General features: G+C 40.9%; 1 protein-coding gene across 1 annotated transcript; it reads left to right on the forward strand.

Moving 5' to 3' along the window:
- The first annotated feature begins 13,101 nt into the window (after window positions 1-13,101).
- Window positions 13,102-15,313, forward strand: cisha (cytokine inducible SH2-containing protein a). Its single transcript, XM_030090982.1, has 3 exons — window positions 13,102-13,685; window positions 14,108-14,271; window positions 14,463-15,313. Exons 1-3 carry the CDS (start codon window positions 13,666-13,668, stop codon window positions 14,957-14,959), a joined length of 681 nt encoding a protein of 226 aa, XP_029946842.1. The 5' UTR covers window positions 13,102-13,665; the 3' UTR covers window positions 14,960-15,313.
- The last annotated feature ends 279 nt before the right edge of the window (window positions 15,314-15,592 follow it).

A 15,592-nucleotide genomic window follows, 5' to 3' on the forward strand; every position in this document is an offset into this window, starting at 1 on the left:
ATATGAAAAAAGATCACTGCAGTTAGATATAACATGTGTCCTGTACACACACAACGTATGAAAAGTTAGTTTTGTAGATGTGTGTATGGAGAGACAGAGAGTAATAAAGCAAATGTGAGACGTGATAAATGCACATTAAAAATTGGTTGTAATCTAAAATTCAGTCAGCCATATGCTGTTGGAACCCAGTTTTGCTTCACCGAGAATAAAAAAAAGAAAAGAAAAAATAGGGAAAAAGAAACAAAAGAAAAGAAAAAAGGAAGTAGTTTAGCCCCATCTGCAGGCGTTTTGGAAACATTACATCGATGTCTTTTCTCGAGGATCAAGCGGGGACATTGTTGGCCAAGTTACTTTTAAAAAACAATTAGTTAAAGTTATGAGTTACTTCTTCAACAAAGTAACTGAGTTAGTAACTGAGCCATAAAATTTCAAAAGTAAATGCTTGGCAAAGTAACAGTCAGGATCCCTCTTCATGGAACTTTAAGATGCACTTTCAAATATTTGTTAAAGACGTGAAGAAAAAAGTTAAAGATTTAAATGGACACTTGGAAGAATAAATTACAAGTAAAGTACAAGGAAATTAATCTAAATTATTCAAATGTTGCTGTGTGATAATATGAGACAAGACACCAATCAAGTTTGATGTGCAGCTGTAGATGGCATTTCTAAATTTGTCAAAGAACAATAAAATACAATAGACCAGGGCTCTCTATGGCTGTATCTGTCACGTCACGTGATGGACTTGTTCCTTCTTTCTGTATGATGATGTCATTTAGAACGTTCCTGACTGAGGAGCTGGCAACAATGTGTCAGTTTTTAATGACGTCATCATGTAATTTGACCTTACTGAGCCACTACACAAATTAGGTGATGATGTCATTCAGACCTTTTCTTACAGTTGGCAACAATGTCTTGTTTTAAAGCGACACTTTTTTAAACAAAACACAGTAAACTGCAGTGTACAGCTTACAGACCGCATCATATTTAACTGTGAAATTTGACACAAATCAAATTTCATTTGTAATATTAGATAGCATTTCTACATTCATTGAGATACATCTATTGACATACATCTATGTCCTTAGACGTCTTTACTTCCATTTGAAGGTTGCTTTTGAATGATCAGGGCTCTGACTGTGTCTGTCACGCCACATGACTCACTTTTCACCAATATGGTTCCTTCTTTCTGTACACAAACTTCATGCTCTGCAGCTCAGCTGGACTCTGGAGGAGGAAAAACCAAGTTGAAAGCAGTGAATCATAAGAACAGGAACCTCACATTGTCAGAGACAGTAACGGTACTGTGAATGCTGGGAAAGGCAATTAGCTGGATTACTTTATTCAGTTACATGACTGGTGTGGACTGGGCAAAGTGAACACTGATGACACAGAGAATGGTAGTAACAGGACCCCAGTACTGAGGTTTCAGAGACTGTCAGCGAGTGTTTGGTGTAAAGCTGTCTTTATGGAGTTAAAACCAACAATAAGTACGACATGAACATTCAAATCCTGATGGGGGAAATTCAGCGCTCCCCCTAGCGTCAGATTTTGGTATTGATTAGCATTTATTGTGGTTCTTATGTCTTTCTTTGTATCTGTTATAATTTTATGTCATTGAATTGTACAGCACTTTGGGCAGTGGAAACTTTATTTTAAATGTGCTTTTGAAATAAACTTGACCTTGACTTAACCTATTGCTGTCTGCTGCATGACGAGTCTCGTGTTCAGACTAGTAGGACAAAAACCCCATTTTCCTTTGTGCTAAAGCGCGTGAATGAGAAAAAAGTTAATATGTCTTTGTTCTATTAAGCTTAGGTCCAATTTTGTGCTCTTGAATATGTTTGTGACCCTAAATTGGTTCCATGCACTTCTATACTCTTTCCCTTTGTTCAATCAGCATACTAAATTATGATCATTATTAGAATCCACTGTTTAGTCATGTTTAGTATCATATTATAAACCTTTTAACAATATTTGAGCATCTGTTGTTAAGATTGGTTGCCACATAGCCAGTATATTGTGTTTTTGGAGCATAATAGAGAGACTGCCTTTGTTGTGTTATATACAGTACCTGTTATGGACTGAGGTGATAGTCATTATTTTTTCCTATTTTATTTGTTTTCAAACTACTTCCCCTTTCAAAGGTACACAAGTACAGTAAATTGTCCATGCAAGAAAACTCCATGAAGAACTCTCCTCTGCTTCCTTTGCCAATACAGTTATGGCCTCAACCGTTGAAATTCACCGCAGTGGGCCACCCAGTGCCTCCACTTCACAAACTAACATGTCAAGTTTGCAAAGAGGAAACAAATACAAATTTCCCTAGAGAAAAAGCTTTTATTATTATTATTATTATTATTTTTATTATTATTGGCAAACATGGAAACAGGCATACATGACCTCCTCTGTCTGGATTATGCACCTTCAGTCAATAGCAGGGCCTTTATACTGAGATCAACAGTATAATTTTATTGCAGAACAAAACACATTTAACAAATCATCTGCTCACCATGTTTCAAAAGATATTCAAAATGAAGAAAACAGACCACATTGTTTAGCTCTGTGTTGCTTGGGATCTGGAGTTAAAGTGACTGGACGCCTTCAGCATTTTGCAGGAACTGTGAAGTATTGTGATTTTGTGGTGAAATGGCAGTGTGTGTCAGCCCAGATCAAAGGGTTGACTGTTCAGTTTTTCTTAGATCCCACACCTGTGACAGAAAACAAGTTGCATCTTGCTTCTGATTATCCCAATTTGTGTGAATACTGATGACTCTTAGAGGCTTTCAGAGCTAACAAACTAACCCTAGCCCTGCTAATCAAGTCCAATAAGGCAGAATCAATAAAGGTCACAAGCCATTACGCCTGCACTTCCAGGCTGTGAGGAGCAGCTTTAGTACGTATTTTACTAAAAGCTGACTCTCATTGTCTTGCTCTGTTCACATATACAAGTAAATCAGTGTCCTTTATAAAGTACTGAGTGCCTCCTGCATGATGAATGACTCACGTAAAGGAAAATCAGCATCTCTGTCAACCACAATCGGCCTCCTTGGCTTGCATGAAGTCAGGCTTGCAGTGTCTAAAATTAGTCTCATCATTTGTTGTCTGGCTTGCTAGACAACCCCCACCATGGGATCTTCTGAGCTAAAACATTATTATTAGATTATTAGAATGAGCGGTGCACGGATTCTGACTCCACAGACCTCTTGGGGTACAGCCATCTGAAGTTCTGTGACGGATCAAACAAACACACACCTTCAATTCCACCAGAAATTATATTTGTTGCAGACCACTGAGATGAGCACACAGGTCTCCGTGTGTTTTGCTGATGCAATCTTTGATACACTTTTAATGCAGTTTCATCGTTTGGTGAGCCACATCAGATGAGTAGCAAGCACAACTGATAGAAAGCGCACGAATTACATTTTCTGCCACATCTTTCACTATCAGGTCATTCATTTTCAATGAATCGCCAGATTAGCTTCCTCTTCAGTTTTCAACACACTGGCAAACTCTTCAGAGTGTATGAAATCTCATCCTCTGTCGTCACTGTGTTTTTTCCAGGCACCTCAGGTAAGACAGCTATGTTGGCTGGATCAGGGTTGTCTGACCTCCAGATAGATGGATAGCTATCAGCGTTTACCGTGCCACGTGTTGGGCTGTGATGAAATCAAAAACGTTCCTCCCGACGGCACATCGCCACACACACACCGACACTCTGTTTCCATGCTGTCGTGACACCTTTCTGTGGCATTTTGTGCCCTGGGCTGCTTTTGAAAAGGCCTCTTGTTTTTCATGCAACAGGAGGAGGACGACTGCTTACGGAACTACCAGCGTCATGGGTCTCACCACTCACTCAGTCTCATCCATGTGAGCAGAGGAGCTCTAACCTTCGGCTCCTCTGGCTGCCCTTTTCATGACGGGTTCAACAGGTATGTGTGCAACTGGAAACTACATATCTGTGTCCATGCAACAGAAATTGGGATCAGACTTAAACAGGAAGAAACATTGGGTGAGCAGTTGTAATCTTTAAAAGAAATATGAAGCTTTTTTTCAGTGAACATAGTTTGGATTTGTATAAAAACATTAATGAAAACACTCATGCTGCAGGTGAAGAAAGAGGTCAGCATAAAGAGTAAAATCCCAGACAGTGTAGGGCCTGGCTTTTTCTTTGCTGCCGACAGTCAGAGGAGCTCTTTCCAGAAACACATCAAATGCTTGAAGCTGGTGAATGCAAAGAGATGATTTCACAGCAAAGTTGCTATATGACAAACACTCTATTCCAGGCTTTCAGTTTAATTGAAGGCTAACATCAGAAGCCCTTTTATCTCAGCAAAATTGAAATGTTAGAGAATCGTCGTACATTTATTTATTGTGTTTTCAAAGAAATGCGTGTCCATTGTAACCCGACAGAAACCGAAGATTTGCCCTGCGGAGTTTCCTAAGACGCTCCCAGAAACCATTTCTTCCTTTATAAACACTCCCAGGAAAGGGACTACCCAGAATCTGCCAGTATGATGCTGCTCCTTGTGCTATAATAATCCCCCAGCCGGTGGGAGATGTCCAAAGACTTCATACACCTGGACGGCAGACACTCACATTATCCACATCGCCGTTTCCCAACTGTTTCTGCGCTGCAGAGGAGTACGAGGTCAAATAAATCACTTTGAACACCGTTCGACCTGAAGCCGAGGTCAGGCGAGTCGGCAATAAAACCAATGAAAACAGGAGCGTGGGATGTTTGACACCAGATGACCTCTGGATGATGAGCCTCGCTAAAACAAAACAAACAATACGTGATTCGAAAAAGTGTTTTTGTGGCTCAACCTGAACCATCTGAGTAAATATTTACTGAATTAACTGCAGGCCATCCTCATGTTAAAAAAAAAAAATACACATGAGCTGACTTTTAAGACAGCAAAAACAGCCCATTTGATGACCTCTAGTGGTGACATTGATTATGAAAAAGTATCAATTTCTCAATTCACTCTTTGTACTGCTTCATCAAAGGCAGGATGCGGGCTGGAGCCGATCCAGCTGACCATGGTAAGGCAGGGAATACCCCAGAGAGAATAAAACCCTTGTTTCCTACACATATATAGCAACAATATCTGTTACATACTCCACACCCAATATTTACACAGTATGTAAACACATCAGTACAAACAGGGGAAGCACATTTGTCATATTTAAAGCACACATCGTAAAGTTTAAAATAAACAAGTTCAAGACCATTCTTAAAAAAATGGGAAGGGATACAAGATATTGATCATTAAACTGACTGTTTTTCAAACCCAGTAAAGATATGGAAGTCAACATTTATCGATCATTTTGTGTGGCAAAAATAACTTATTGGTTGTTTCATGAGAAGAACAGAAAGGAAGAAACGAGTAACGATGAGCTGGATCTGCATGTTTCAACATATTCCGCTTTTTTACGATGAGGTTGTTAAACTATTGTCGTTAGACATACTTATGAAATGGGATTCAGAAACGAACCCCAGACACTTGAAGGGAATATAATTTGTATTTTTTGACCATCTCTCATGCTCATTGTAGGTGAAGGCAGGAAGCCCTTGGGCAATTCTGGAGTTCACCCCTAATGCAAGTTTTAATACTGTGGGAGGAAACCAGAGTACCTGGAGAAAACTACCATAAAAGGGGAGAACATGGAAACTCCGCCCGGAGAGGGAATGCCCGAACTTGTATCAGGGATATTCTTAAAATTCCTCACCACTACACCCTGTGCAGTTCGGCTCAGGTGTGAAGTAGTGTCGGTGCTCAACAGCTGATATTTTCCTAGAGGGGAAATTGCTTTAAATGTAACGCACAACATCAGATACATAATCCTCATACACCACAAATCTTCATGTTTAGCCTGTGTGTGTGTCTTTCTTATCAGACGTCCCCGTCTGGAGTGTTCGTCAGGGTGCAGCTGCAGCATCAGGAGCAGATGCTTCACTCCAGCTGCAAGAGGCGACCACTGGATGGAGGATGTGGGGAAAGATTAGCATTTAGGGATATTAAAAAAAAGGGTCCCAGATGGGCAGATGTAGGGATGCTGTGACAGAATACCAGATAACAGAGGTTCACACAGGGTTGCGGCTACAACCGAAGACACGCCTTTTGTATTTTTCCAGACAGTGAGGATGTTTTGCAAGCTGATGCTATTCTACACCTACAAAAATAAATCTTTACACAACATGCTCACAGTAGGGAGACTTTAAAAAAATAAAGAATCTTAGCTTATTTCATGTATTTACAGTGTTTTGTTACTGTTATCATTTGTTTTCCTCTTTTTTTACTTGCTGTTTAAGTAGACGATAAAAGGCAAAAACAGCATAAGCAGTGTAGAGAGGAGTGGTTCAGGATCGCTGGCATTCAGCAGAGGGAAGCTCTTTGGAGGAAAACCGTTGCAGCGTTTCATATACGAAATACATTTAGCTGAGATCAAGTTGAATCGCAGACAAAAGGCTTTTTAAATTTTATCATCCTTTCCCATCCAAACAAATAAATCCACTTGTAAAGTCAGTCCTCTAATGGAGATTTAATTTTTATGGATAAGACGGGTTAAATGCAGCACAATAATACCAATAAAGCACATAAAAAAAGGTCATTTCTGATTCAAGTACTTAACCGTGGCGTTTTCATGCAGTTTATTTGTAGGTTGAAAAATAAATACCACAAATGCATAGGATGTACTTATTAACTGGGATAAAATGCACTAATTATATTTTACACATAAGAGGCATAAAACGAGGCCAGCCGTTTCAGATCAGACACTGACAACAAAAACCCACATAAACAAGGCTCTCATGCAACGAGGCTCAGTTCAGTGCAGCCTCTGAAAGGTTGCACTGTATTGAAGCGTCTCCATAAAATCAGAGTTCAGCAGCGGCTCTGTCCTGTGTATTCTGAGTATAACTCATAAATCTGCAGCCATGACAAGCCATAAAAATTCTCACTTACACGATCGATTTGCATAACTGCTCTCTGCTCTTTTTCAACAGATTGATTGCCGCGGGTCTCAGCAGTTACCTTGGCCACAGGATCGGCGATCAAACTATCAGCCTTCGCTTCAATCCCACCGCAGAGTGTTCGGAACCGGAGAAAGTGGGTCACAAAACGTGAAGCAGCGCCTCGGACGCATTGTCAGCAACCTGGTTTTAATGCTCCAAGAATTGCTGCTTGGTTAGTTGTTGAGTTTTTGTGAGTCTCTTCTTCTGTCAGGAACTTTATGCTTTTTAGTGGATCTGAGGTATTTTTCATGCCAATGAACACAAATCACCACAAAGTCAAACAACATGCCCACAGCTGTGTGAGCTCCCAGCTCAGTGAGACTGTACTGAGACACCGTGCTACTTTAACACTCAGGAGACACACACACACACACACACACACACACACACACACACACACACACACAGCAACTACTGTACTGTTGAAAAATGCAGAACAACACACGGCATTAGGAAACTCAGCATTATCTGACAAAACATGAATAAAACAAAGGGTTCACAATGTGTTTGCAGGCATTATGGGATGGAGTCACGTTTGCTCTTTTCATCTTATTTATATTATCTATCTATGATGTAAATATGTCGCACATAAAGGGCATATTCATTCATCCATCCATCTCCTATACTGCTTTTCATGGGGCACACATATGATTTAAAATAGATGTTTCTTTTTGTTTTGTATAATGTGAAAACAAATTTTTCAATAACTGAAGGACGACTGGTGGGATTTAACAAGTTTCTGAATATGTTTTACGTATAACAGTAGTGGATCCTCATTTTGATAAGTTTTTTTTAAAGTATTTCTTAATTTCTAAGATTGTTTTCCATGTAGAAACACAAAAACAGTTCAAATGAAGAAGTGAGAGTAGTGGAGCAGTAGCATGCTTTCTCAACTCATTCTTGCCCTTTTGAAAATTGAAGATTTAAACAAGTCAGCAACAGGATTTCAATAAGATTTTCTAATCGTGAAACAAATCATATTCATGTGAATACAGTGATATATTTCCAAACAAAGCCCAGCACTAAAGATGATGGAGGCCAAATATAGAGCTAAATCAGACTAAACTGCAGTTGTTTTCACTTGAGATTGTGCGAAAAAGAAAAAAAGAATCTCTGATCACGGCTAAAGAACATTCATGTTCTGAAACAATAAACCTGACAATTTTAGACCTCGTCACCATCACTGCACGGCTTCACAGTAGAAGAGTGTGGGTGCAGTGCTTCCAGACCTGGTAGAAAATAAAAACTCCAGCATATAAAACTCTTGACTGTTTAGGTTTTGAACACAACATCAGACAGGAATACATCATTAATATTTAGAATCGTGTAAGAAGAAGAAATGCTACACAGTGCCATCACAATCCTAAGCTGTACTTTATTTTTTGGTTAAACATCCGCATTTGAACGTCTGACACGCTGCTGGTGTTTTAAACATGAGAAATATGCAACATTTGAAAGTCATTGCATTGTGGTTTTATTTACATTTCATTTAGCGTTTCTTAAAGTAAATGCTGATCTGGCTGTGATGCTAGAAGCTGGTAGATTCTCTGTGTGGAACACACTGCCATGGACAAGCTGATGTTACAAAACTTTCTGAAGCATTTTCTGTTGCGGCAGTAAAATGGTGCATAAATAAAACTGAGCAACTCCTGTTAAACCATTTCTCCATGATGTTCGCTCACGGTTAAAGAGTCAAGATGAGCCACTTGATTTTTTTCCAACAGTTACAATTTGACCACTTGTTTTTCCTGTAGGAGCCCCTCCGGTGTTCCTGGGATTCTCAGTCTTTCTCACAGCAACATAAACACGTCTGACTGTAACTAACATCATTATTAGCCTGTTACCACAGTGGCTCTGATTCACCAGCAGGCCTGAACAACCATACCTTTAACAGAGCGCTCTCACTGATGGCTGCTTCAGTGTTTCTGAGCATTTTTATTTTTGTCATTGTACTCGGTTTATATTTATTTGCTTATTCATTTACTTCACCTTCATTGCTTCCCGGGCAGTGGAGTATTTCAAATTGAAACTGGAGAACTTTAAATCAATGACACAAATGACACAGACAGACCGAAATAACTGGATTGCACCACGAGTTAACTTCCAACGAACCGATGCCACTTCAGCTGAACTTAAACGGGAATCGGTTATCACACAGTGATGACACCTCTGTTAATGTGTCAGCAGCATGACAACCTCGCACCTCATTTAGGGTTAGGATCAGTACACATCTTAATCCAAATGCCTGTTAAAAATAATCCAGACCTGGTTATTTGTTCAAGTGAAAAGGTTTTCTGTCAGTGACTAGAGTGTCTACTGCTTTTAAAAGACATTCATTGTACCATTTTTAGTAACTTGCAAATACTTCTCAGCACACCTTCACATGGCTGAAGCATGTGTGTCACTTCCTGTGAAATACAGACAACCTGACGGTGTGACGGAGGCTCTAAATGCTCTTGGTTGAATCATTTTGTAATTTTCTTTGAGGCTGCCATGTTTATCTTAATGAGAAAACCAAACCACACCAGGAACATGGAAACTTCTGAACTTCATATCAATCCAGTCATTGCTGGATTGTCTCACTCGAAACAAATGTCAACCCCAGTAGAAAAGATTGGACACATATTTCAGCCTGAAGTACTGAATGAACTGACTGAACCCGCCGACCGCCCGCCCGCTGTCATCTTTTGGACTTTGAATCAGAAGTATTCACTTATGTATTGCATTTTCTGAGAATTTCAGACTGACATTTGAAACCACCTGCGTGACCACGTCCGCCCCTGAAGTGCAAGTTAATGACATTAAAATAATTCAAACCCCTTCACAGATTTTTTGAAATCAGATGAAATAATCAATTAGCTGAAATTGTACAAATCAACAAGCATGTTCCTTATTTGAAGGCCACAGATTTCTCCAGGCCTGTTCTCTGGGAACAAAGCTGTGCGGACGGATAAGCGTCTCCTAACGTACAACAGAGGAATTTATGTTGCCGATTCCAGGCACTGAAAGCTTTTCTAAGAATCTTCTTGAAACGCCCATTTCTCTCTCTCTCGCTCTCTCTCTCTCTCTCTCTCTCTCTCTCCGCCTCGCTCTGCGCCATGGCGTCTCGGACATCACTTCTCCCACTAATTCAGTACACTCCCAGTATGCAGTGTTCTCATGCAGGAAAATTAAAGTCACTGATGATTGCAGCGAGCTAATATGTGGCTGGTGTGTGAGGTGGATTTGTGGGATGAATGCTGGCAGCCTTAAATTGTTCTGATAGTCACAGCTGGGAGTGATTAAGCCAGAGCTGCGTGCACAATGGCAGTGAGACACGTTTGGAAAGTTACTGGAAAGCAAAACACTTTCCAGGAATGTTTTATTTGATGGGGAGAACTGCTGTAAAACCGGCTGTTTGTTTGACGCTCGCTCGGCGTGCCTACAAGTTTCTGTTAGAATAACTGAGAGTGTCCACTCGTTCAGGACTCTTATCTGCACTGAAATCAGTGGATCATTAGTATATATTGAGGGGAAAAGTTGTAGTGGGAACACTGATGTTTGTTGTCTATCTGTTATTGTTATATGGTGTTATAAAGACCACAGCATGAAGACATCAACTTAACTTTGCATGGAAAAACAGTCAGACTATCACGAGGTTTTACTGGAGTGGTTGGAAACCTGAAGGACACAAAAAAAGACAAAAACCAAAAAAAAAAAAAAAAAAAAAAAAAGCCCTTCAGCTTTTTCATTTTAGGAACTGCAACTGGAGATTACAAAAGGACATTGGTGAAAGTGTCACGACTGTGTCAGCAAAGTCCAATTTTAGGCCTCACATGCTTGAAATGTCAAACCTGACGCAAAGAAATGCACTAATTCTAACTGGTGGAGTCTGAGTAGGAAGCACCGAGTGGACACATCAGCCACCGGGGCAGCGGAGGCTTCAGGGTCACAGATCAAAATAATTACATGCTTCATAGCTTAAGATATTCTATGAAAGAATTTCTAAATACAATTCGAAAAATGTGAATATATTGCATTTTGTGGTGTTTCCCTGAACGTAATACGAATATTTTTGAGTTGGTTGGACAAAACAGCCAATTTTGGACTATAGAAATATACATTATTGCCTTTTAACAGGCAAATCAGCATATTCATGAAAAAAAGAAGTCAACTCTGCATACACAAAACAGCAAGCGCTTTGCTCTGCGCTGTCAGGGCACAGGCCTCAGCGTTGCAAAGGTCAGACAAGAGACAATAGGGAAGTCATTTTGTAATTTGGAGCAGCAGTGCTATTAACCAGTCTGTACAGGCTTTAAAGCCAAAGTACAAACTTTGTTGAGGAATCAGATCACATATTGCAGTATTTTTCATAAGAACACAGAACTTTGATTAAAAGAATTGTATAAACAAAATTATAATCACTGCAATAAAAAAAAAAGTGTACAGAGTGTACCATTCTATTCACTTTTGAAAAATGCTTTCATTGGAACAATATTTTCTGAAAGTATTTGCACAAAAGCATGTGTAGTCTGCTATAAATAAAACATATCGCATGTGGCACATAGATTTGACAAGGCATATTTTAAGTTTTAGATTACTCAAAGTCAAGTAGCTTACTTACAAAACATTCTTCTGTTATCAAACTTGACCTTTCATATACAAAGTTCTGAAAAAAACTGTGATTAATTAAACAAAGCAAACATGTCATGATTGAAAAATCACCTCTAGAAACTGCTTCATGAAGAACGTCAGAAGTGTTGGTCTGGTCAGTTTGCAGGAAATGATTTTTGTCGGTTTTATAACAAATCTATTTCAGGTTTTACAGTTATATAACACATAAAGTGCATTTTATTAAAACTTTTGTGGTGCTAGTTCCTATTCATGAACCAAAAAGGAAACATCCAGAAGGAACAAATAAAGTCTGCAAGACTTCCGAGGTTAAAAAAAAAAAATCTCACTTCAGGATTTCTTGGAAAACCTTGATATTAAGCCAATGGCATCAACAGGCTTTGGTGAATGTGGCTGTGATTATGATACCACACAGTCCTGATACTGCTGTTCCCGATGTACTTTTCTGTGTGTGTGTGTGTGTGTGTGTGTGTGTGTGTGTGTGTGTGTGTGTGTGTGTGTGTGTGTGTGTGTGTGTGTGTGTGTGTTTGAGGGAGAGAGAGAGAAAGATGGTTCAGTCTATTGTTGGAAGAAATATTTTGAAGATTTTTTCCCCCCTGTACAGGATGTTCTTCAGATTTATTAAAAAAAAAAGAAAGAAAGAAAAAAAAACTGCCAGTGTGTCTCTGTACAGCTTATTGCAGACGTGCGTGGTGAAATAGATGAGTCCTCCAAAGAAACCTTGAGGACTTTAATAAAGCACTAGTACTTTATCAAGAAACACTGTGAAGAATTTACAAACAGAAAAAACACCTTTCAGTGTAAAGTACATTACTTTTAACAAAGTGGTCTGAAATACATGCTTCCAGACAAAATTCTACCTAATTTATTAATGCCACGGAAATACGTTACACTTTTGAGATCTGCCTTTTTTTTTGCTGCAAAGTGTGTATGAAGTTTACTTTACATACAAAGAAGCAGGCCGAAGCAGAAACCTCCAAGATAAGACTCTTAGAAATAAAAAGGGCAAAAAGAAAGAAAAAACAGCAGGACTTGAAAAAAAGCACACACAACCACACACTTGTCGTTTAATTCGCCACAAACTGTGATTACAAGGCCGTTTCATCTGACCAAACGCATTTGTTTGAGCTTATAGTAAAAATAACGGCTTGTTTTCGTGAGAATAATTATTGCGGAGCTCCGAGAAAACCTCTCGCCGTGTTTTTCCACCGGGATCGAGGGAAATCTATATTACTGGAAATAGCCTGCGTGCATTCCTATTATCTTTAAATGTCGAGGCGGCGAGTTCCCAGAACGAAGGCTCAGTCGGGGCCGCCCGGCGGGGCGGAGTCAGGCCCTGCCGGTGTTCCTGGAAAGCGGATAGGCAGAAGATGCCGCGCGGTTCCAGGGAGCGAGCGAGCGGCCGCTTCAGCGAAAGGCAGGAGCAGCCGGGCGGAGCTACGGGAGAGCCGTGTCGGGCCCGGTGCGGCTGGCCCGAAAACTGAAGGCAAAAAAAAAAAAAAAGTGATAGATAAAACAAACAAATAAAGAAAGAAAGACAATAAAAGCCGGCGCTGTCCGCGAGGAGCGCTGAGCGGAGCGAGTTCGCGAGCGCGAGCACAGACAGCCGGTTGGTGCGCGAGGCGTGACGTCAGAGCCGCCGGTGCTGAGCAGTTCTCAGAATAGACTTCTAGGAAACGGTAAATTTTAAAAGCCGAGCCTTTACACTCTGTCCTTCACTCGCTGGGATCCTACGCTGCCGATAACACACTCCACATCGCGGCCGCACGCATCCGGAGCCGCTTTTTGACCGCGTCGCGCGCTCTATTTCCATTTATTCCCTCTTTTTTTTAATCTGTAAAGGATTAAAGAGCCGGAGCGGAGCCGCTCGCGCACTCGGAGCCGGACTCGGAGCGCTTCGTGCCCTCTCGGCCTCTTCACAGAAACCCGATGACACGACTTGTTTATCCAGACGAGGTGTTTTCACTTTAGATATCCAGCCGTCTCTTTATGTTCTCCTTCTTCTCCGTGGATTTCTGACCGGATTTTTGGCCAATAGCATGATTCTTTGTGTCCCCGGGTGAGTTGACTTTCCTTTGTCAATTTCCTCATTAACCTGCCTTAAAACAGATTAAAAAAAAACAAAAAAACAAGCTAAACTGTCGATTTTTGGTTAATCACACTAAATGTAAAGTCAAACATTTACTTCATGTGATAGTAAAAAAACTAAAGTCAAAACCTAAATTTAAGCAAAATGCTGACTGAAACTAATAATTAGTATTTAAGAATAAAGTATAAATATTTCTGTTCTTTTACAGTTGTTAAGTGTTCAGAATTTTTGCACATGGTTGATGATGTAACTGAATATAAATAATGTATGTTCTAGACGCACAAGGCAACAGAGAAATACACAAAATCTGTTTAAAATAAGATCAAGCCTGTAGTTCTTTTGTTTTGTTTGTTTATTTAAAATTTAAAGCTTATTTTCCATTTTGTTTGCAGTCCTAGAAGTCTTCTGCCCGCAGCTCCCTCCTCTGAAGCCCCTCGGGGCATGAGGGCAGGAACTGCACCACCTTCACCTTGCCTTCAAAGCGCCCCTCCATTATGGGACCCCACAAAGGATCTGCGGGCAATCGCCAGCAACTTCTGCTTTCTAGAAAACTCAGGTAACAGCATCAAAGCTGCGCGATATTTACATTACAATCCGCTGAATGTTAGGAATGAGATTAAAATCTGCGGCCTGTTTCAGACACTGTTTCATTGTGTGTCGGCTCAGAGATTTGGTTAAGTTTCTCCACAGCGAAAGAACGGCACAGACTGTTCACAGTGACTAATGTTGTGGAATCTGTGTGCGTAGGATGGTACTGGGGAGCTGTGACGGCGGCCCAGGCCCACGCGGCTCTACAAGAGGCATCTGAAGGAGCGTTCCTGGTCCGGGACAGCAGCCACCCTCTGTACATGCTGACCCTGTCGGTCAGGACTGCGCGAGGACCCACCAGCATACGCATTCAGTACAGCGGCGCCCAGTTCCTGCTCGACTCCAGCTCCCCCGCCCGGCCCAGCATATCGTCCTTCCCCAACGTGCCCAGTCTGGTGCAGCACTACATGGGACCAGAGAGGAAAGCGGAGGAGCGCAAGGTGGAGGAGGAGGTTCCTTCGAAAGCTTCGCAGCAGACTCTTCAGGAGACGTCCGTGGTACTGAAACTGAAGCGGGCGGTGTACAAGCCCCAGAGCCTCCCCTCTCTGCAGCACCTCACGCGCCTCGTCATCAACAGACACACTGACTGCCACGAGCAGCTCCCACTGCCCAGGCCCCTGCTGCGATACCTACAGGACTATCCCTTCAAGGTATGAGGGGCCTGAGGAGCGCGTCACTGTGGCTGAATGTCAGCTTCCCAATGAAAAAAAAAAACCCCAGAAAAACTCTAATGCAGGTACTAAGTGCCTGCACAGGACGCCACTGCTCTAGCAGTCGGAGGCCAGTCGCAGACATACTGGACACAGGGTCATCGTGTTGTCGCTGACAAAAAAAAAAAAGAAAAGAAAAGTAAAAAAAGTGCAAATTCAGCTCGAACTGACATGTCTGGTTCCAGACGTAATTTATCGAGGACTTGGTGGTGAACCACCCCAGGAACAAAAACAAGAAAAAAAAAAAAAAAAAAGACAATTTGCAAGGAAAATGCAGTACTGTAATCAACACTCATTTTACGGTAGATGTGGACAGTGGCGACATCCATTTTACCCTCATCAGTTCTGGAAGTACATGCTGTTCCAATGAAGAAGTACACTGATTCCATTGAGACGTCTTCTACGCCATTTTATTCTTATTGGTAAAGCATTTTTTGTACCTTTTACATGTGTACATTTTTCTATTAAAATAACCAACTGGAATCTGAAGTTGGTATCCTTGGTGTGCATGTTCCTGTGTTTTTCGCCCGAAACAGCAACAGCAACAGTATTTACAGGAGAAATCTTGTCATCGTCATC

Source organism: Salarias fasciatus, chromosome 5 (genome assembly GCF_902148845.1).
Source record: "Salarias fasciatus chromosome 5, fSalaFa1.1, whole genome shotgun sequence".
NCBI lineage: Eukaryota > Metazoa > Chordata > Actinopteri > Blenniiformes > Blenniidae > Salarias > Salarias fasciatus.

Excerpts from the sequence above, each read along its gene's own strand:
- cisha (XM_030090982.1), top strand. The coding sequence starts at position 13,666 with ATGATTCTTTGTGTCCCCGG. Across the intron at positions 13,686-14,107 it reads ATGATTCTTTGTGTCCCCGG|TCCTAGAAGTCTTCTGCCCG; the intron begins GTGAGTTGACTT and ends TTTTGTTTGCAG. Across the intron at positions 14,272-14,462 it reads CTGCTTTCTAGAAAACTCAG|GATGGTACTGGGGAGCTGTG; the intron begins GTAACAGCATCA and ends CTGTGTGCGTAG.